Below are 19444 nucleotides of genomic sequence, written 5' to 3' on the forward strand. Positions count from 1 at the left end.
CCGCCCTCTCCTCCCTCCGCTGGATCTCCCCGCCGATCGGTCCCACAATGCGTCCTGACTCCGGCTCCCCGTCTCCAGTAATACGCCGTCTGCTGCAGGAGATCAGCCAACTCCGGCGCGATCCGCCACATGGATTTGTCTGTGCGCCGGTCAATGACGGGCAAAATCTCCTGGACTGGCACTTTACCCTGCGCGGCCCGGTCGACTCGCCATACGCCGGGGGCCTGTATCACGGGCGGATCCTCCTCCCGCCCCAGTACCCGATGGAGCCACCGAGCATCATCTTCCTGACAGTGCGTTGTTGGCGCCGGCTGCTTCACTTCTCCCTCCCCTCTCCTCCCCCGGTTCGAGCCCGGGATGTTGACTGCGGCTGACTCCTGTCCTCTTCTCTCCTTTCTCTCCCTCCCCCCCCCCCCACCCCACGCGTCTTTTTCTTCCCTTCGTCGCCCCCCTCTGGCGTTTGATCTTTTTCTTTCTGTGTCAGCCCTCCGGCCGCTTCGAGGTCAACACCAAAATTTGCCTGAGTGTCACCACGCACCACCGGGAGGATTGGCAACCTGCCTGGGACAGTGCGTCATGACCGCATGCACACTCGCACGCTCGCCCCCCCCCTGTATGGATGCACATGCCGCAGAGGCGGCACATCCTGATCATGGTGTCCCTTTCTTTTGTCACCGAATTCCACTAACCGTTGCTTTATCTTGTCGCTCTCCCTCCTCCTCGCCCCCTCGCCTCCTCGACCCCGCAGTTCGCACGGTGTGTTTGAGCATGATGAGCCATATGTTGTCCCCGAGTGAGGGGGCCATCGGGGCACTTGAGGTGTCTGCCGAGGAGCGAAAGCTCTTGGCCATCAAGTGCGTGTGACTTGCTTTTTTCTTTATCACCCTCTTCCCCCCTCCCCTTTCCTTCTCCCTCCCGTCCTCCCTCTTCACCCGCTTGGGGCACCTTCCCAATCGACACCCCACTCACCGGACTGCCCTGTTCCTGCCGGCCCTTGTGTTCCCTGCCCAGGTCGCATGACTTTGTATGCAAGGAGTGCGGTCGCATTGGCGACCTGGACATCCCCCATGCCTTGCCCAGCGCTCCGGCCCCCGATGCCGGCACCAGCACCGACCCCGACGTCGGCACCCCCACCACCGCTGCCGAAGCCCCGATCGAGATCTCGGCCATGGCCGACAGTGCCAGCACGAGCATCGTCAACTCGCCGACGGTCATCCTCGACGAGAGCACGGATCAACTGGAGTCCGGGTCACCGGCCACGGTGGCCGAGGCACCGTCGCTCCCGGCCGAGTCTCCGACATCATTGGCCAAGCAAGGTCGCGAGACCCCTTCGCTGTCGGGCGAGGCCATGGAGCCGGGCAATGCTGCCTCCCCGGTGGAGGGCGCCGCCCCGGCCGAGGCTGCCGCACAGAGGGCCTCGGCCGGATCGGCCGCCTCCACGGTTCGAAGCATCCCTACCGCGCCCGATGTTGGGGGTGCCACCACGCGGCCAGCCCCCGGCCTCCAGGATGACGCGCGGACAGAGGAGGGGCCTTCCTCGCCAGAAGGGTCTGCCCCGGAAGTCGACCGCTCGGCCGGGCCTGCTGAGCGTCTCGACGTCAAGAGCCTCGGCCAGAAGTCGGCCAGCCGGACAAGCTCCGTCTCTCAGCTTGATCGGATTCTCATTGTCCTCACCGGGCTGTTTGTCCTGCTGATTGCGCGCCGGCTGTTCCTCAGTTCCGAGCCGGACGCTGCCGTCGCGACTGCCCTGTAGAGCATGGCTGTGAAGGAAAAAAATGCAAGCAACCAAAAAGCACGCCATCTCGGAGTGCCTCTCTCTCTCTCTCTCCCCCTCCCTCTGCATTCCCCCTCTCCCCCCTTTGTACAATAGAATAGTGCCTTGTGAACAGGCACAGAGACAAGAAGCCCGGCCAAAGGCGTTCCCAATGGAAGAGAGGGCGCGATGCAGCAATGCATGTTATTTTTTTACACTCAAGAGGGGAAAATGGCTGACACAAGGGGAGAAGGGAGGAGAGGGAGCGGGGGATGCTTTTTTGGCCTTTGGCCCGGTGGTGTGACGCGGGGGCGCGCATTCACCAGAGGTTCTTCGGCTTGAGGACCTCCATCACGGCGGCGACGGTCTTCTCCTGGAGCTCCGGGGAGCTGGTGGCAATGACACCGATGTTGTTCTTGAGGGTGCGGCCCTGGCCGAAGTCCAGCGCATGGCCGCGGACGTCGGTCACCTGGCCGCCAGCCTCGGCCACGATGAGCCGGCCACTGGCGTGATCCCAGATCTTCTCCTCGTACCCGGCGCGAGTGGGCAGACGCAGGTAGATGGCCGCATCGCCGCGGGCCACCGAGGCATACTTGGCCTGGGAGTCCATGCGAACCGGGTCGGCGGTGATGTCCAGCATCTTGGCCACGCGGCCGGAGTCCGAGTGGTCCGAGTGGGCGGCCTCCACCGACTCGACAAAGCGCAGGGGAGTGCCGGCCGGAGCGGCGGCGTGGATCTGGCGCTCGGTGACCTGGGCCCCGTCGGCCGGGAAGAGCGGCAGCTCGAAGGCGCCCTGCCCGGCGACGGCCACCTGCATGGTGCCCAGCTGGCCGGACCCATCACCGAGGGGCAGGTTCGGGCAGCCCATGACACCGAGGCGGACCTGACCCTCGTCCACCAGAGCCAGGCAAACGGCAAACTGCTCGCCACGGAGGAAGCCCTTGGTGCCGTCGATGGGGTCCATGGTCCAGAAGCGCCCGGTAGAGCCGCCAGTATGGTTGCCACGGTCGATGAAGGCAAGGAGCTGAGCATGGCCATGCACATGCAGGGAGGAGGGTCAGCATTCGCCGGCCACGCAGCATGCCCCCTCGCAGCGAGCAGGGCTCCGCCGATGGGCATGTGTGAAAGCATGGGTGTGGGGCTCGGGAAAGAGGCAGAGGGGTGTGGGGAGAGCCGGAAAAAGAAAAAAAGAAAAGGAAGGCAACGGGAGGCAGTGCGCGCACCTCCGACTCGGTGATCTTCGGCTCGAGGACGGTGTTGACCAGGTCCAGCAGCAGGGTGCGCATGGGCTGGGCCTCATCCGAGGCCAGGTCCTTGGAGTCCTCCTCGCCGACGATCAGGTCGTTGGGGAAGTCGCGGGCGATGAGAGCACACATGACCGCCTGGGCGCCGTAGTCGGCCACAGTGACCGGGGACTGGTCGGCCTTGGTCTGGGTGGCCGAGTCGCGAGAAGCCGCATCGGCGATCAGCTTCTTGAAGACACCCTGGCAGAGGCGGGACGCGGCGGCGACGGCCTTGATGGCGGCCTCGCGCTCGAGGGCAAGAGAGACGGCTGCATGGGGGCCGGGCGAGGGGAGGGGGGCACGAGTGCGTCAGATGCGCGTGCGTGCGTGCGTGTGTGTGTGTGTGTGGGGGGGGGGGGAGGGTGGACGTACACATGGTGGGGAAAGGGAGGAAGGGGGAAAAGATTGAAGGAGGGCTGGATGGCTCTCTCTCTCTCGTCTGGGGTGTGGCGAGACGTCGGGTGTCTGTTGTTGTGCCGTGCCAGCCCATATACACCCCAGCGGGTCTCCATGGCGAGGAGGCTGACCTCGGGATGGATGCTTGTGTTAGCCCGGCGGCCAAGGGCGAGCTTCTCGTCCGCCCCGAATGTGTCATGGCTTCGGCTCAGAGAAGCCACCTCTGCACCCCCCCCCCCATCCCTGAGCAAGATGACACCCCCTCCCCTGCCCGAGGCCCTGGGGGGGGCTGCTCTCGGGGGCCGCCGCCACTCGGTGGCTGGGCGCGTTGCCAAGAAAATCGCGCTCTCGCGCCCGGCGCCGGGGCGAGGGGATGGGGCAGGATGGCGCGGGGGGTCACGAGCGACCCCAGGTGAGCGACCTGGCGAACACCCGCCCCTCTGCGCCGACACGGCCGCCCCCCCCCGCCCCCCCCCTTTCCTCAGCCCGTGCGCCGCCCTGTCGGTTCGTGGCGAGCCGGGGAGAGGTTGCTAGCTTGGCCTGCCGCCACCGGGCCTCCGCTAGACCATTCGCGCACAGGCGCCTCATGCTTGTCCTCCGCTGGCGGCATTTCACGCTGCCCGTGTCGGTCGGCCGGGTGTTTGTTATTTTTCACACCCAACATTCGGCCACGCCCCGGGCCCAGTGTAATCCCTCGCGACGCACACCGCGGCCGGCGTGTTGGGGGGCCGGCGGACAGGGGGGGGGCCGTTGGCCGGAGAAATCGGCCAGTGTAATTTCCATCAGCCCGGCGCGAGAGGGGCATGACCGACCGACAAGTGAGTTGGCACATTATACCCTCCGAGGGTGTCACGCTCTGGGGGATCACGCGCCCGCGGGCAGTCGCGTTTCCACCCCGTGAACGCCCTCCTGCCGACGGCACCCAGTGGAGGGGGCCGGGGGGGAGGGGGGAGGGGGGGGGCGGGCGGGCGGGGGGAACGCATGCACCTGGCTCCCTCGGGCGAGGGGAGACACGGGGGACGGCCGGGATTCGACCCACGGGAGACACAGGCCAGCCGGTGGGGCGGCATCGTGTCCGGTTGGCGTTGTGCTTCGGGCTCCTCCCTTCGCCTGCCGGGCCTGTCCGCCTGAGAAAAGATCGGGGCAGTGTGGCTGGTCGTCAAGTCGGCCGCGCTAGCGCTCCCCTCCCCCTCACCTGCCTCTGCCGCCCCCGCTCTCTTTCGTCCTCGCTGCTCCCTCTCTCTCTCTCTCTGTCTCCCCCCTTTCTCTCGTGCCCCCGGCTCCCCCTCTCCCGGCTCCACACACACACACACACACGCACATACACACCCGCGTTCTCGCCCCCTGCTCCTGCCTCCGCTGCGTCCGTCCACCATGTCGCTGCGGACCTTCAAGAATGAATTCCAGGTGGTGATCCTGGCCGGTGGCTACGCCACCAAGCTGGACCCCCTGTCGTCGGGCGACGTACCGAAGGCCCTGCTGCCCATCGCCAACCGCCCGATGCTGCACTATGTGCTGGACTACTTCTCGGAGATGGCGTGCGATGGTGCGTCTTCAGTGCTTTCCTCTCGCCAACCCCGGCTCGGGCTCGGGCCCGGGCCCTCGAGTCCGGGGGACACATGACCCCTTTGTTCTGACACCTGGTCCCCCCCCCCCTCCCCCAGACATCCTGCTCATCACCCAGCCGAGCTTCGCGTCCAAGTTCACGGAGTTCCTCCACCAGGCCTCTCCCGGGTGGAAGGTGGATTTGTGTGTTGTCGAGGCGCAGGGTGGCACGGCCGATGCCCTGCGCGAGGTGAAGGACAAGATCCGCGTGCGTCCCCACCCTGCCCTGCCTCCGGGTCTTCCATCTGTCCAGACACTTACACCTTTCTTCTGCATTGCCACCCCTCCCGGGTGCCCCTCCTCCCCCCCCCCTTCCCTCTCTTGATGCAGGGCGATTTTGTTGTTGTCAGCTGCGACCTCATCACCAACCTCGACATCCACTTGGTCTTCGACATCCACCGGAAGCACGACTCCTCGATGACCATTGTCACCATGACCCCGGAGCCGAGCAAGGACGATGTTGATGGCGGCCTCTTCCTCGGGACCAATGAGTCCGGTGATCGGCTGCTCTTCTACCAGCCGGTCGAGGACACCTTCGACAGCCTCAATGTTCGAATGGCCATGCTTCGCCAGTGCGTGTGTCCTCCCTCCCGCCGGGCGTGTGGCCATCGGCTCGCGAGCTCTCGCCCTTGCTCCTCGCTGTGTCCGCTTCCGGACAAACGCCCCTTCCTGACCTCCGCCACCGCCTGCACAGCTTCCCCACCCTCAAGATCCGCCGGAATGTCCTGGACCAGCATATCTACGTCTTCCGCAACTGGGTCCTCGAGCTGCTGGATGCCAATGAGCATCTCCGGTCCATCCAGTACGATCTGGTGCCCTTCCTGGTGAAGGCCCAATACCGCTCCCTCGGCCCGGCCTCCACGACCAAGAGCGCCAGCGAGCTGTTCAATGGGACCCCGGGGCCTGGCGGCCCGACTGGGGCCACCCTGACGGACGCCGAGAAGGTCCTTTCCGGTTCCTATGCCGGGGTCAATGCCCTCATTCCCGCCTCGACCTTCACCCCGTGGCTGAGCTACTCCAGCCGGTATGCGCCGAAGGCCCTGTCCACGGTGCCGACCTTCCGGCCACAGACCGCCGTCGGGAGCCCGAATGTGGTGGCCGACGAGTCGGCCGGCGCGGCGGACTTCTCCCAGCTGACCGCCGACAGCGGGGACATTGCCCAGGAGACGGACTTTGTGGAGCCCCCCCAGCGGGTGGTTTGCTCGGTGGTGGACTTCTCGCGCATTCGGTCGCCCACCGGGACGGCGCTGTTCTGCCGCCGCGCGGCCACCCTCTCGGCGTATGTCCGCCTGAACTTGGACATCCACCGGCGTAGCATCCTGCCCATCGGCATGGAGAAGTATCTGAAGGCCTCGGAGGAGCTGTCCACTGCGGCCAAGAATTCCGGCTTCCGGGTCTTCAACTCGGTCATCGGCAACCACTGCAACATCGGCGAGGGGGTGACCATCCGCAACAGTATCGTCATGGATCATGTCACCATCGAGACCGGCGTCAATCTGGAGAACAGCGTCGTCTCGGCCCAGTGCACCATTCACCGGGATGCCTTCCTGAAGGACTCCTTCCTGGCGCCGGGCTACACTGTCGAGGAGGAGGGTGCGTTTGTGGCGGCCACGTCTGGTTGTTTCTTTTCTTTAGCTCTTCCCCCTGCTCCGGGGCGCCCCTTTGGGGGAGGGAGGGGGGAGGGGGGAACCCGTGCCCAGCCTGCCTGCGGGATGCTGACACCCAATCGACTTCCTGCCTGCCGTTCTTTCGGCATCCTCGGCCGTTCCTTCCTCCGGTGGCTCTCCGACCGGAAACGCTCTCACGCACACACGCGCGCGCGCGCGCGTGCAGCTCACCACGTCAACGACAAGCTCTATCTCGACTGATCTCACAGACAACACCCGACCTCATCGAGCGCCGCGCCGAAGCCATTGGGGCCCGGGAGCGCGCCACGCGCCCTTGAGCCCGCCCGATGTCTTTCCAGCTGTGCAGTTGCATTTGAACCTACACACACATGCAGGAACGAATGTCCCTCCTCTCCCCTGTGTCTCGCTTTGTCCGGAGCAAAGTGGCTGTGGGGATAGCAAGCGGAGGGCGGCCCATACGCTGGCAGTCACAGATGCACTTGACCAGATCACATGTCACCGACCATCCATTAGACGACTTCAAACGTGCGGCTCTCGTTTTCCTTGGCCGAGGCTGTGTGCGGGTGGCCGGGGGGAGCGGCCTGCCCTGGGTTGTTCTGTGCGTGCGCGCGCGCGCGCGCGCGCGCGGGGGGTGTCTCGCGAGGGTGCGTCGCGCACGGGGAGCCGGGTGGTTGGACGCATCTTTGGGCAGAATGGGATGGGGGCAGGCGCGGCGCCCTGGCGCCCAATGGGGGCTGGGGCTGTCCCGGAGGAGGAGGAGGAGGAGACGGGGCCTGGGTCTCTGGGGCGGGCGTGGGTGCGGCTGAGCCGGTGCGTGCGCTTGGCAGTCGGTGCATCCGCGGCCCCCCTGCCTGGGCAGAGATACGCGACCCCCGGTCCCCGGCCGGGCGCATCCAGCGGGGCTGCTTTTTCGGGCCCTCTACCGGCGGCCGCGTGCCCGGCCGAAAATGCACATCGACCCCGGCTTCTCCTCCTGCTTGCCTCTCGCTCGATAAAGCCCCCACCCGTGCGTCTGCACCGCTCAGCACCCCGCGATCCTCCCCCTGCCGAAGCTCACCGCTCTCCTCGCCTGCCCTGGTCCCCTCGCCCCTCCTCTCTCTCTCTCTCTCTCTCTCTCTCTCCCCGCATTGCCGCCGCCCTCCTCCAGACCACCATGCTGTCCCAGGTTTCCCGTGTCGCCCAGCGCCATGCTTGCACCGCTGCCTCCCGGGCTTTCGGCACCTCGGCCGTCGCCCGGCGCACCGAGTATGACACCTTCGGCCCGGTCGAGGTTGCTGACGACAAGTACTGGGGTGCCCAGACTCAGCGGTGCGTGAGCGCACATGCGCGCATGTTCTGCCCCCCCCCCCCCCCCCCCGATACACACACACACACGGTCCATCTTGACCGCCATCTCACCTTGTTGATCCGGCTCTGGCCGTAACGGCCCACAGCTCCCTGAAGAACTTCGACATCGGTGGCCCGAGCGAGCGCATGCCCGCCCCCCTGATCAAGGCCTTCGGTGTGCTGAAGAAGTCCGCGGCCGTGGTCAACCGCCAGCATGGTCTGTCGCCGGAGGTGAGCGACGCCATTGTGGCCGCCGCCGACGAGGTCATCCAGGGTAAGCTGAATGACCACTTCCCGCTGGTTGTCTGGCAGACCGGCTCCGGCACCCAGACCAACATGAACACCAACGAGGTCATCTCCAACCGTGCCATCGAGATGCTCGGCGGCACCCTCGGCTCCAAGACGCCGGTTCACCCGAACGACCACGTCAACAAGAGCCAGTCCTCCAACGACTCGTACGTCGATGTCAATCGCCCCTGTTTGGCTGGTGCCCTGCGTGTCCCCTTTGCCGCCCTGCCCGTGTGCATGCGTACACATGTCCGCCCAGACGCACATGTGTGTCTGCCACTGTTATGGTGTGCTTGCATTCTGACAGTGGTCTCCCGTTTGCCCCTTCCCCCGTACCCCCGTACCCCCCCCCCGGTGCGGAGGACACCCCGATTGCCATCGAGGAGGCCCCCGCCGCCACTGTTGAGGAGGTTGTCATCTCGGAAAAGGCCCCGGAGGCGGCCTCTCAGCCAGCCACCAACTAAGAGCCTTTGCTCGTTGCTTCCTTTCTGCCCCCAACAACCCAGCATGCGACCCCATACGAGATTACCCCGTGACTGGAGTTCAGACGCGCCCCCCCCCCCCCCCCCGCCCCCTCGCGCAGCTTCCCCACTGCCATGCACATCGCGGCCGTCCTCGAGACCCACGAGCGCCTTCTGCCCGCCATGGAGAAGCTGCGCGATGCGCTGGCCGCCAAGTCGGCCGAGTTCGAGCCGATCATCAAGATCGGCCGCACTCACCTGCAGGACGCCACCCCCCTGACTCTGGGCCAGGAGTTCTCCGGCTACGTGCAGCAGGTGGAGTTCGGCATCGAGCGCGTCAAGAGCTACCTCCCCCGCCTGTACTACCTGGCCCAGGGCGGTACCGCCGTCGGCACCGGCATCAACACGCCCAAGGGCTTCGATGTGGCCATTGCCTCGGCCATTGCCCAGGAGACCGGCTACCCCTTCCAGACGGCCCCGAACAAGTTCGAGGCCCTGGCCGCCCATGACGCCATCATCGAGGCCCACGGTGCCCTGAACACCTTTGCCGCCTCCTTCATGAAGATCGCCAACGACATCCGCCTGCTCGGGTCCGGCCCCCGCTGCGGCCTGGGCGAGATTAACCTCCCCGAGAATGAGCCCGGCTCGTCCATCATGCCTGGCAAGGTCAACCCCACCCAGTCCGAGGCTGTGACCATGGTCTGCACCCAGGTCTTCGGCAACCATGTCACCGTGACCGTCGGCGGCTCCAACGGCCACCTTGAGGTATGCCATGTGCCCCCTGCCAGGGGAGCGCGCCCGAGCGGCCGGAAGGGGAGGGGGTGCTTTTCTCGCTTTCTTGCGCTCTTCCTCACTTCGATGCTGCCCACAGCCACTGACATGTCCCCCCCCCCCCCCCCCCCCCCCTCGACAGCTCAACGTCTTCAAGCCGTCCATGATCAAGAACTTCCTGCACTCCCTGCGTCTGCTGGCTGACTCGTGCCACTCGTTCACTGACAACTGCGTTGTCGGCATCGAGGCCAACACCCAGCGCATTGACACCATCATGAAGGAGTCCCTCATGCTTGTCACCGCCCTCAACCCCCACATTGGCTACGACAGTGCGTGCAGTGTCTGCTGCTGTGGCTTTTTCTCTTATTTGCAAAGCATGCCGAGGCCGGGCCATGTCACTGACCCGCGTTGTGTCTGTCTGTGTGTGTCTGTCTCCTCTCCCTCTCTTCGCCGCACGCAGAGGCTGCCGCTTGCGCCAAGAAGGCCCACCTCGAGGGCACCACCCTCAAGGAGGCCGCCATTGCCCTGGGCCATCTGACCGAGGAGCAGTTCGACCAGTGGGTCCGCCCGGAGGACATGATCCACCCCAAGTAAATGCGCGTGTGTATGTGTGTGCACTAGCCACGGCCCGACCTATGGGCGTTCGCTCCCTCCCTCTTTCCATCCCTTCCTGTCTCCCCTGAAGGGGGGTGGGGGTGGGGGGGGGGGCCGTGGCGAGCGAAACACGTGCGCGGGCGTCACCGCCTTCTTCCCCCCCTGACCGTGCGCGCGTGTGTGTTTGCTTCGTGACCATGAGTGAGTGTCTTGTTTGTGTTTGCTCGGCGTCGCCTGCCGCGCGCAGATGAGCGTCCTCGATGAGCAAAATACAGCCGCCCTCACGTACTCCGTGTGTTGCCATGTGTGTGTGTATGTGGAGATCTTGCAATGGTGTGTGCGCATCAAGGCTGGCCTTCCCTGGACAGAGCGGGGACGGACACAGGGGTGTATGTACCAAATAGGGTGTATATTCTGGATGTGAGTGGGGAGGGGACAAAGGGCGCACCTCCGGACCAGGCCCCTCCTTTTCTTGGAGGGAGCGGGGGGGCTGCTCACGGTCGGAGGCGAGGGGGAGTGCATGATGTCGGCGCCGCACGGTGTATGGACATGGACTGAGGCGGGTGTGTCCGCGCACACCCAGTCCGCCGCGTACGCCGGGAGGGAGGGAAGGGGAGGGGGGGGGGGGGGAAGGGACAACTACTTTTACACGAAGTGCTCGAGGTTGAACTGGAAGGCCGACAGGGGATAGGAAATGCCAAAGTTGACATTCACCTGGGGGTGGAGGACACCCAGTTGCCCGATCTTCTGGCCCTTGTACATGACCTTGGCACACTGACCCGGCAGGAAGGCAGGGTCTGTGGGCGTGGGGTTTGTTTGTTTTTCCCCATCATCATCAGTGCGAGCGGGGCCGGCGAGCGACGGAGACAGGCGTCGATGTCAGGGACGGAGGGAACGAAATGAGATTGAGCAAGGGGCGAAAAGAAGAAGAAGAAGAAGAAGAAAACCACCATGCCCCGGCCCCCCGCACAAACACGCACCATCATCCGCCAGGACATAGTAGCCGCTGGCCTCGTCGCCCTTCTTGGCGAACTTGACGTCCAGCATGGCCATGACCCGGTCCAGGATGCCATGGACCTCCTCGAAAGAGGCCTCCTGCGAGCAAACAGCACCGGCCACCAGACGACGGTTGACGGCGCCCACCTCCATGGAGGCATCCTTCAGCACGACATCCGACACCTCGAACAGCTTGATCGGTAGGTTCTGGTGGCTGCTGCAGGCGATGGTCTTGAAAAGCCCCGGCAGCAGGGAGGTCCGAACCACCTCGAACTCCCGGGTGGCCGGGTTGTCCAGGATCACGGTGTCGGCCAGCAGCCGCTGGCGCTCCTCCTCGGACACCGGGCCCGGGCACAGGTGCGTGCTGTTCTCGGCCGCCGACACCAGGGAGAAGGTCAGGGCCTCGGTCAGACCGTTGAAGGCCAGCTCCCGGCGGACCAGGTCGCTGAGCTGGTTGAGCGGCTGCTCGGAGCCGGCCGTGGCAGTGGGCGGCGCCGCCGGCGGGGGGATGTTGTTGATGCCGAAGGACACGGCCACATCCTCCATGATGTCGCACTCGTGCAGGATGTCCGACCGGGTGGCCGGGGCCGAGACGGCCAGGTGCCCATCACCGAGGTGCTCCGCCTGGAGACCCATGCGCTGCAGGTGCATGCAGGCCTCGGCCGCGTCGATGTCGATGCCCACCCGGCTGTTGATGTAGGCGACCGTGGTGCGGAAGGGCCGCAGGGCGAAGTCCGGGTACGTGTGCACCAGAGACTCGGTGTCGCGGACAACCGGCGACCCGGGGACCGGGGACTCGTAGGTGACGGTCACCTGCTCGCAAGTGTACGGGGCATCGGCGCAATACTCGCTGAACATGCAGAGCATGGTGTTCAGCACGATGATGGCCTTGGTCAGGTCGGTGGCCGTGCACTCGACCAGGATGTCCCGAGTGTCGAGGGTGATCTTGGAACGCTCGCTGTTGATGACCGGCGGCAGGGAAATGACACAGGCGGTGTCCCGGACAACCGGGAACCGGCGGGTGGCATCATCGGCGTTGGCGGCCGTGCGAATGAGCGGCACATACGGGGCCAGGTGGTGACCGGCCGGCTCGACGAAGCTCCGCAGCATGTCATCCACATGCATGGGGCTGTCCAGGCTGGCGCCCAGGTGCGAGAAGCGGAACTTGTCCGACGGCTTGCCGTCCACATGGGCCAGCTCATAGTCATAGGTGATGGCATACCCGCCGGAGGGGGCCTTGGCCATCTTGTCCAGGTCGTGGGTGCCGATGGCAACAAGCGAGCGCTTCCGGCAGATGTTCTGGTGCAGGCGGTCCTGCAGGTCGATGAAGGAGTCCAGGCTGGCCTGGGTGAAGGTGACGCCACGCAGGACGGCCGCCACGATGTACGGCCGGGGCCCGTTGGCCTGCGACAGGGGACCAGGTCATGGTGGTGATGAAGCAAGGGAGGAAGGGAGGAGGGAGAGATGTGAGCAAGCTGTGGGCAGTGCGCACTCATCCACATGGGGAAGAGGGAAACAAAGAGGGGGGGGGGGGGGGGGGGGGAGGGGGCAGTGCGCACAGCGTCCTTGGTGACGGTGACGGTCACCTGCGAGGCGGCGTCCTTGGCCGGGACGGCGGTGTAGTTGGGCAGGTCCTTGACCTTGCCCTGGAAGATGCGCAGCGCGCGGGCCAGGCCCTCGAAGCAGAGGAGATCGTAGCTGGCACGGGAGGGGGTCAGGGCCGACGGGAAATGGGGGGGGGGGGGGGGAAAGGCGGGGGAAAAGAAACACCGCGGAGCATACCGGTTGGCGCCGATCTCAATGCGATAGATGATCTCGTCGGAGGAGGCATCGACATTGTCGGCCTCCGTGGCGCCATGCTCCTTGGCCTTCATGGCCTTCTCGGAGGTCTGCCGGCCAGGAAGGGAGGGGAGGAAAGGGCAGGGGGGGAGGGGGGGGGAGATGGAGTGTCAGCATACCAGGAGGAAGAGAATGCAGAGTCCCGGCAATACGGCGGGCAGGTGTGCCGGGCCGGGCCGGGCCAGCTCGGCGCGATCCCGGCCGTCGGCCCCCTCCTCCCCGTGGCACGAAGGGCGCACAATCTCGTCGAGCTCGATGCCGAAGTCGAAGCAAAGCTGGTCGAACTCCTTGTCCTTCTCGTCCTCGGTCAGACCCTTGGCATTGAAGCCGAGGGTCTCGAGGAGGGCCGCGCGGTTGATGGAGATCGTCGGCATGGTGGCGTGTGGGGGTGGGTGGGCGGGTGTGGGTGGGCGGGTGCGCGTGCGCGCTGGCGGCGTGAGCGGCGGCGAGGGGAGAAGGGGGAGGGCAGAGAGGGGAGTGGGATGGAGGGGTGTGCCGCGGGCACCGCCGGTGCCAGAAACACCCCGCCGGCCCTCCCCTTCTGGGCCGTGGCAGGAGGAGTGCCAGAGTGGCGGCCACCGCCAGCAGGAGGGGCTCTCTCTGGGGGGGGGGGGGGGGGGGGGGGGGGGGGGGGGGGGGGGGGGGGGCTGGAGGCCGGGCGAGGGCTGGCGGCGCGCGCGAAAAGATGGGACCACCAGCCATGACCGAGAGGGGCCCCTTGGAAAAGGCGGACCAGACGCTGCTGGTCGCTCCAGAGACTCCCCCCGCCCCCCTCCGCTCGCCCCTCAGATTCGGCCAGGCAAACTGGTCCCGCTCAAGAGCGCCGAGACTTGCACGCGCTCGGACTCGGGAGCAGGCACAGCCCTCAGCAGGATTCCCGCCTGGCCACCGGCCAGATGCACACCCTCACCGGGGCCCCGGCCTGTGTGCCCGTTTGTCTAGCGCCACGTGTGGGTACGGCCTACTGTCCCCCCCCCCCGCATACATCATGGGGAGGCGCCCTGGGGGCGCAAGGGCCGGGAGGCGGGCTTGGCGGCCACAAACCGTCGCGCGGCGCCCGGCTCGGGGAGGCCCGGTGCGCCCGCGTCCGTCGGTGCATGGACCCGCCGGTTGTTGCCGTCCGCTTCCCCTGGCCAGAGGAGGCCGGCCAGCGATCTGGCCGCCTGTTCTGAGGTCACGAGAGCATGTAACAACATTAGAGGAAACAGCATAAAGCACCATTGTAGACCGGACCAGAATCCGCGCGTGGTTGTACCCACCAGCGGTTGGGGCGGGACACGCAAGCCGTCCGAGTGAGGTATGGGACAGACTCCATAGAGACTCTCGACATGCGCACGCAGATCTGGACGGAGGGCGCTCTTCCAGGCCCGGCTCGGCGTTCTGCGTTCACCGTTAAGTTAATTGATGCGGCCGGCATGATTAAGCCAGTCGGGGGCAATCATTTGTTCGAGGACCCCAGCACGCGGGGGGGGGGGGGGGGCTTGAAGCCTCTGTATGGTTGTACGCCTTTTGATGGCTGGCAGTCCCTCGCATGAATGCATGCCGAGCCCGGGCTCTCGGTCGGTTGGGAGCCAGGGAGACCCCGGCTCCCCAGGAGTGGCGCGTGCCGGGGAAGTGAGCGGCTCCGGCCGGGCGGGCGTCTGGACCGCGCTTGGGTGGACTCTCTGCCCGCCCGCTCGGCCATTCATGCCCGGTGGCGGCAGCTGGAAAATTCATCATTCCCCCGATGAGCCAGCCACAGCCGCCCAGGCTTGACTGGGTACTCGCATTTTTTTTTTTGGCCAGCCTTTGGCTGGTCATGTGTGTCCCCCTGCCAGGTCCTGGCCTCACGGCCGTGAACAAGCCGGTGAATGCATCGGCCCGGCCCGCCCTCCCGTGAGTCATCCTCCAGCGTCGGGTGACAATGTGCGAACCCCCCACCTCGGATCCAAGTCGACCGAGGTCTGGTCCCACTGACCTCGGCCCCCGGGCGAGCCGGCATCCGTGTGTCCCTGCACTAAGGAAGGGGTGCCTCCGCCGGAGCTTCGGCGCCAGGGCGCACAGCAGCAGGCAGCGGGGCCGGGGGAATATCCATGCACTTGCTCTCGGGGTTCCCCCCTTCGCGGCCCTCTGCACCTGCACCAAGGGCCTGGCGGCCGTTGTGTGCCTCCGACCCGGCCTGTGGGGCCCTTCCACGCAGACCCGGGCCCGGTCCCGGTCGATCAAATGCCGTGGCTGGCCTCCGGATCGGCCTACCCCCCCGGGCCTTCTTCGGGACCTGTCCCAGCGCGCCCCTTGGCCTCCTGCCATTGCCCCTCCAGATAGCTCTCCATCAAGCGCCCACCCCCTCGCCCACGCCTTCCCTCCCCTCGCCCGCCCTCCTCCCTCCTATATGCTCCATCCCTTGCGCCTTTTCCGCGCCTCCCCCCATCTTCGCCACTTCTCGACCATGGCCGCCCCTGCCCGCACCTTTGACGCCCTTGTGGTGGGCGCCGGCCCTGCCGGTGCTGCTGCCGTTGGCAACCTTCTCGAGTCCGGCGCCACCCAGGTTGCCTGGGTGGACCCGCTCTTCACCGGCGGCCGCATCCCCCTGGAGTACAATGAGGTTCCCAGGTGCGTGGCCCCCCCCCCCCCCCCTCCCCTCCCCTCCCCTCCGCTTCCCGTGGCTCCCCTGTCAGGTGCCAGGCCATCGGCTCTTCTCTGACCTCCCCCCTCTCCTCCCCCCCCTTCCTCTCCACACACGCACGCGCAGCAACACCAAGGTCACCTTCTTTGTGCAGTACGCCACCGGAGTGCAGCCCTTCCGCGATGTGATCGCTCAAGCGGCCAGCAAGGGCGAGAACGCCTTCTCCAAGCTCGAGGCCATGGATCAGAACACCGGGTGCGAGCTGTCGCATGCCGGCGAGCTGGTCCGCTTCCTGACCGACGGCCTGCGCGAGCGCGACGATGTCAGCCCGATCTTTGGCTCGGTCGAGAAGCTGGCCTTCGACGCCGAGGTACGCCGAAGCATGCCTGGACCCGGATGCCGAGGCTCCACAGGGGCAAGGGCAGCCGACCCCGCATCCAACACCCGCCCCCGGCCTCCCCCAACCCCGCAGGGTATCCAAGAATCTGACCCTCCCCCGCCCCCCCCGTACACACACGCCTGTTAGACCAACACCTGGTCTGCCTCCGTGACGGGGAAGAATGGCCCGGCCTCCATCGCGGCCGAGCGTGTGGTCCTGGCGTCGGGATCGCATCCGCTGTCGCTGCCGGCCTTCAGCGCGGCGCACCCCGAGCTGCGGGAGATTCCCCTGGACATCTCCCTGTCTCCCTCCAAGCTGACCTCCTTCGTCGGGCCGGAGGACGTGGTGGCCGTCATTGGGTCCTCGCACTCGGCCGTGCTGGCCGTGCGCAACCTCATGCACGCCAACGTCAAGGAGGTCCGGAACTATTTCCGGTCGCCGCTGCGCTACGCCCAGTTCATGGACGGGTGGATTCGCCGTGACAACACCGGTCTCAAGGGCGAGGCCGCCATCTGGGCCCAGCAGAACCTGGATGCCGCCAACTGGCGCAAGCATGCCAACCTGTCCCGTGTGTGCCTCACCCCTGGGGCCGATGTCGATGAGGACGGCATGATCCACAACAATGTGGTGGAGGACCGCTCGGCCACCACCCCGGACCTGGCCCACGAGCAGGCCATCTACGCGGAGACCCTGCGCGATGTGACCAAGATCGTCTTCGCGGTGGGCTTCGCTCGGAACTCCCTGCCGGAGCTGGTGGACGCCGCCTCCGGCCAGGCATTCACCGACCTGGACTTCGACCACAAGACCGGCACCTTCCGCGCCGTGCCGCGCCTCTATGGCTGTGGCATTGCCTTCCCCCAGGAGGTCACCGATCCGGATGGCCGGACCGAGCACGCCGTGGGCTTCTTCAAGTTCATGCGCTTCCTGCGCGCCGTCACCCCGACCTGGGTGAACGACAAGCCGGTGGCCGAGGAGAAGAAGTAAGCGCCTGCATGTGTCACGCGCGCACACGCGTCGCGCGTTGCTGCATGTGTGTACGCTCGCGCGCGTGTGTGTGTGTGTGCACATTTGCCGCTCGATGGCGCCGGCCCCTGTCCTTCTGTTGCCACTTTTCTCTGTCCTTCTCTCTTTCTCGCGCGCGCGCGCACCCTCCAGCATCCTATCTCCTTTTCATGTGCCCTCTGTGTCTGCTGCTCCCATTGCGATATGCATGTGCTCGCACACACGCACACACCACATATACACAGATACCCATCCATCCATCGATACACAGCTGGCGGTTGCCACGCGAGTAAACCGTCGTCCCTCTTACCTCTGCCTGGCGAGCAGACACATGGGTGCACCGCAGCACGGCCAAACCATCAGCCGGGTGTTTTCCCCTCTCCCCCCCCACCCCCCCCCCCCACACACACACACACACACAATCCATTCGACAAGGCGGGCTGTCCAAGGGGTCCTCACCGCAGCCCATCCGCCGCCTGGAGATGGGTATCATCCCAACCGGGCGCCTGAATGTGCATTCCTCGCCCCCCTCCCCCCCCCCTGGGAGTAGGGGGAACATGTGCGTGAATGTGGAAAAAAAAAAAAAAGCCGCGCAAGGGGAGGGGGAAAAGAAGGCCAGAGGCGCGGACACAGGCAAGTTCGTTTCGCTGTCTATCTATTTTGTGGGTTTCTGGTTTTCGGTTCTTGTCCGCCGGGAGGTCCCCGCCCCGCGGGGGGGGATCGGGGCGGGCCTGCCACCGGCGGACGATGTCTCGGTGGGCGGAGACACGCCCTTGCGCCCGGGCGCCTGGGCATTCTCTCTCACACACACACCGCGCGCGCGCGCGCACACGTCCTGTCTCACACCCGTGTGGTGTCCTTTCGGGCCCACTGGTCCCCTTCAGGCGAAGAGCACCCGGCAGGTGGGTGACCCGATGGCGGGCATGTCCTCCTGGGCGGCCACCGAGGTGGCGCTGTCGCTCTCGGCGGCAAGGGCAGCCGCCGGGGCACTAGTCGGCCCGGCGGGGGCGACCATGCAAGTGGGACTGGGCGAGGCGGTGGGGTCGGCCGCCTTCTCCGGGCAATGGCGCTTCCGAGAGAAGACCACCACGGTGGAGTCGTCGCGGCGGGAGTCGGCCCGGGCTGGGGTCCGGGGCCCGGGGCCCACGGCCACCGCGGTTTCGGCCAGCACGGCGGCCGGGTTCAGCTGCTCCACCGGCTTGCGCTTGGTGGAAGTGGCGGCCGAGGTGGGGCTGGTCAAGCCGGCGACCGCCGGGACCGGGCGCGACGGGGCCGCACGCTGGCGCTGCTCGATGTCGGCCAGCTGCTGGAGGTAGTGCGGCGGGGCCTCGGGCCCGGGGTGGCTGGGGCCGGCGGCCATCGGGGCCGGGGCCGGGGCCGGGGCCGGGGCCGGGGCGGCCGCCGGAGCTGGGGCTGTCTGGGCCCCGACACGGATCTGCAGGTGCCCGCTCTCGAGCAGCGCCCGGATGGCGTTGCTCTGGGCCTGGACCGTGGCGAAGACCACGCGCAGGGACTCCGCACAATCGGGCAGGTCCTCCGGCTGCTGGAAGTGCTCGAGAGCCGCGATGACCCAGTCCCGGGCCGAGAAGAAGCCCTTGGAATCCAGGAAGAGCCGGTCGCTCCGAGGCAGGGCCGTGTGGTGGTGGGGGTGGGGGCCTGAGGGGTCCGGCATCTCGCCGGGACACTCGGTGTCCAGGTCCAGGACGATGAGATTGCCATGGTCGATCGGATGGCCCGGAGAAGCATGGCCGGGAGTTTGGCGCTGCGGCCCCGGGGCAATCAGCAGGGCCTTGCAGAGGGCCCGAGCGGGGCTGCTCAGGAGCCCGGCACGCCGGGCCACGGCCAGCCGACCGAGAGCCGCGGCACGAGTCACCCCCACGCCGAAGGGGCTGATGGACATGCCGATCTGCATGTTGGCGGTGTAGGGCGGGGGCGGGGTCCGGGGGGTGGGCTGGGCCGAGGCCACCGGGGTCCGGTAGGCCGGCTTGCCCGGGGCATTGACCATGCTGGCCGGGTACTGGCCCCCGGTCGGGGGCGCCTGGCTGGAGGGCATGGCAGGCCCGGGGGCATTTTGGAAGAGCACGCGGGCAACACCATCGGGGGAGGCCGGGCGCGAGACGGCGCCATGCGGCCCGGCGGCCAGGACCCGCTCCGAGTGCCGGGGCATGCTGGCATAGGTCAGGGCACGGGGGGCGGTCGGGGTGGTGGGAGCCTGCGAGGGGGGGACCTGCTCGGAGGGGGTGAATGCCGGATCGCCCATCGGCATGAGGCACACATCGGCGCCCATCGGACGGGCCTGGCCGGAGGGGCTCTCAGGGTAGACGTCAGCCGAGGCAGAGTGTGGCCGAGCGGGAGTGGTGGTCGGGAACATGGCTGGTGTTGGAGCGGCAGGAGGCGAGGAGGTGCACAACACGCGGAGAAACTCGGCTCAGGCAAGCGGGGAGAGACCCATGGAGAATGGGCATGGAGTGGGAGGAGCTGGTGATTGAGGATAAGTGGGCCACCGTGGGACCGGCGA

General features: G+C 66.7%; 7 protein-coding genes across 7 annotated transcripts; 4 read left to right on the forward strand and 3 right to left on the reverse strand.

Moving 5' to 3' along the window:
• Positions 1-1834, forward strand: H696_05257 (ubiquitin-conjugating enzyme E2 J1). Its single transcript, XM_009499119.1, has 4 exons — positions 1-293; positions 485-569; positions 749-854; positions 1012-1834. The coding sequence occupies exons 1-4, from the start codon at positions 48-50 to the stop codon at positions 1751-1753; spliced, it is 1179 nt and encodes a 392-aa protein (XP_009497394.1). The 5' UTR covers positions 1-47; the 3' UTR covers positions 1754-1834.
• A 95-nt stretch (positions 1835-1929) lies between these two features.
• Positions 1930-3557, reverse strand: H696_05258 (3'(2'),5'-bisphosphate nucleotidase). The gene is made up of 3 exons (XM_009499120.1): positions 3409-3557; positions 2977-3305; positions 1930-2777 (listed from the first exon to the last, which is right to left on the reverse strand). The coding sequence occupies exons 1-3, from the start codon at positions 3524-3526 to the stop codon at positions 2073-2075; spliced, it is 1152 nt and encodes a 383-aa protein (XP_009497395.1). The 5' UTR covers positions 3527-3557; the 3' UTR covers positions 1930-2072.
• A 1180-nt stretch (positions 3558-4737) lies between these two features.
• Positions 4738-7193, forward strand: H696_05259 (hypothetical protein). The gene is made up of 5 exons (XM_009499121.1): positions 4738-4978; positions 5097-5245; positions 5368-5609; positions 5732-6630; positions 6871-7193. The coding sequence occupies exons 1-5, from the start codon at positions 4807-4809 to the stop codon at positions 6903-6905; spliced, it is 1497 nt and encodes a 498-aa protein (XP_009497396.1). The 5' UTR covers positions 4738-4806; the 3' UTR covers positions 6906-7193.
• A 432-nt stretch (positions 7194-7625) lies between these two features.
• H696_05260 (fumarate hydratase, mitochondrial) lies at positions 7626-10424 on the forward strand. Its single transcript, XM_009499122.1, has 6 exons — positions 7626-7671; positions 7813-7973; positions 8099-8446; positions 8863-9505; positions 9654-9840; positions 9972-10424. The coding sequence occupies exons 2-6, from the start codon at positions 7819-7821 to the stop codon at positions 10103-10105; spliced, it is 1467 nt and encodes a 488-aa protein (XP_009497397.1). The 5' UTR covers positions 7626-7671; positions 7813-7818; the 3' UTR covers positions 10106-10424.
• Positions 10425-10499: 75 nt separating this feature from the next.
• Positions 10500-13339, reverse strand: H696_05261 (phenylalanyl-tRNA synthetase, beta subunit). The gene is made up of 5 exons (XM_009499123.1): positions 13180-13339; positions 12884-12990; positions 12661-12799; positions 11086-12505; positions 10500-10902 (listed from the first exon to the last, which is right to left on the reverse strand). The coding sequence occupies exons 1-5, from the start codon at positions 13312-13314 to the stop codon at positions 10751-10753; spliced, it is 1953 nt and encodes a 650-aa protein (XP_009497398.1). The 5' UTR covers positions 13315-13339; the 3' UTR covers positions 10500-10750.
• Positions 13340-15214: 1875 nt separating this feature from the next.
• H696_05262 (hypothetical protein) lies at positions 15215-17192 on the forward strand. Its single transcript, XM_009499124.1, has 3 exons — positions 15215-15532; positions 15672-15915; positions 16072-17192. The coding sequence occupies exons 1-3, from the start codon at positions 15312-15314 to the stop codon at positions 16906-16908; spliced, it is 1302 nt and encodes a 433-aa protein (XP_009497399.1). The 5' UTR covers positions 15215-15311; the 3' UTR covers positions 16909-17192.
• Positions 17193-17806: 614 nt separating this feature from the next.
• H696_05263 (hypothetical protein) lies at positions 17807-19297 on the reverse strand (the record flags this gene model as incomplete). Its single annotated transcript, XM_009499125.1, has 1 exon — positions 17807-19297. One exon carries the CDS (start codon positions 19295-19297, stop codon positions 17807-17809), a length of 1491 nt encoding a protein of 496 aa, XP_009497400.1.
• Positions 19298-19444: the final 147 nt, after the last annotated feature.

Source organism: Fonticula alba (genome assembly GCF_000388065.1).
Source record: "Fonticula alba strain ATCC 38817 unplaced genomic scaffold supercont2.9, whole genome shotgun sequence".
NCBI lineage: Eukaryota > Rotosphaerida > Fonticulaceae > Fonticula > Fonticula alba.

Bases quoted from the DNA above. Each gene is read 5' to 3' on its own strand.
- H696_05257 (XM_009499119.1), top strand. From the start codon at position 48: ATGCGTCCTGACTCCGGCTCCCCGTCTCCAGTAATACGCCGTCTGCTG. The intron at 294-484 runs GTGCGTTGTTGG...TTTCTGTGTCAG, and splicing joins CGAGCATCATCTTCCTGACA to CCCTCCGGCCGCTTCGAGGT. The intron at 570-748 runs GTGCGTCATGAC...TCGACCCCGCAG, and splicing joins TTGGCAACCTGCCTGGGACA to TTCGCACGGTGTGTTTGAGC.
- H696_05258 (XM_009499120.1), bottom strand. From the start codon at position 3,526: ATGGGCTGGCACGGCACAACAACAGACACCCGACGTCTCGCCACACCC. The intron at 3,306-3,408 runs GTACGTCCACCC...GCCCCCATGCAG, and splicing joins CCTCCCTTTCCCCACCATGT to CCGTCTCTCTTGCCCTCGAG. The intron at 2,778-2,976 runs GTGCGCGCACTG...GGCCATGCTCAG, and splicing joins CGAAGATCACCGAGTCGGAG to CTCCTTGCCTTCATCGACCG.
- H696_05259 (XM_009499121.1), top strand. From the start codon at position 4,807: ATGTCGCTGCGGACCTTCAAGAATGAATTCCAGGTGGTGATCCTGGCC. The intron at 5,610-5,731 runs GTGCGTGTGTCC...CCGCCTGCACAG, and splicing joins CGAATGGCCATGCTTCGCCA to CTTCCCCACCCTCAAGATCC. The intron at 6,631-6,870 runs GTGCGTTTGTGG...GCGCGCGTGCAG, and splicing joins CTACACTGTCGAGGAGGAGG to CTCACCACGTCAACGACAAG.
- H696_05260 (XM_009499122.1), top strand. From the start codon at position 7,819: ATGCTGTCCCAGGTTTCCCGTGTCGCCCAGCGCCATGCTTGCACCGCT. The intron at 7,974-8,098 runs GTGCGTGAGCGC...AACGGCCCACAG, and splicing joins TGGGGTGCCCAGACTCAGCG to CTCCCTGAAGAACTTCGACA. The intron at 9,841-9,971 runs GTGCGTGCAGTG...CGCCGCACGCAG, and splicing joins CCCCCACATTGGCTACGACA to AGGCTGCCGCTTGCGCCAAG.
- H696_05261 (XM_009499123.1), bottom strand. From the start codon at position 13,314: ATGCCGACGATCTCCATCAACCGCGCGGCCCTCCTCGAGACCCTCGGC. The intron at 12,991-13,179 runs GTGCGCCCTTCG...CCTGGCCGGCAG, and splicing joins GCATCGAGCTCGACGAGATT to ACCTCCGAGAAGGCCATGAA. The intron at 10,903-11,085 runs GTGCGTGTTTGT...CCACGCCCACAG, and splicing joins CTATGTCCTGGCGGATGATG to ACCCTGCCTTCCTGCCGGGT.
- H696_05262 (XM_009499124.1), top strand. From the start codon at position 15,312: ATGCTCCATCCCTTGCGCCTTTTCCGCGCCTCCCCCCATCTTCGCCAC. The intron at 15,533-15,671 runs GTGCGTGGCCCC...ACGCACGCGCAG, and splicing joins GAGTACAATGAGGTTCCCAG to CAACACCAAGGTCACCTTCT. The intron at 15,916-16,071 runs GTACGCCGAAGC...CACGCCTGTTAG, and splicing joins AGCTGGCCTTCGACGCCGAG to ACCAACACCTGGTCTGCCTC.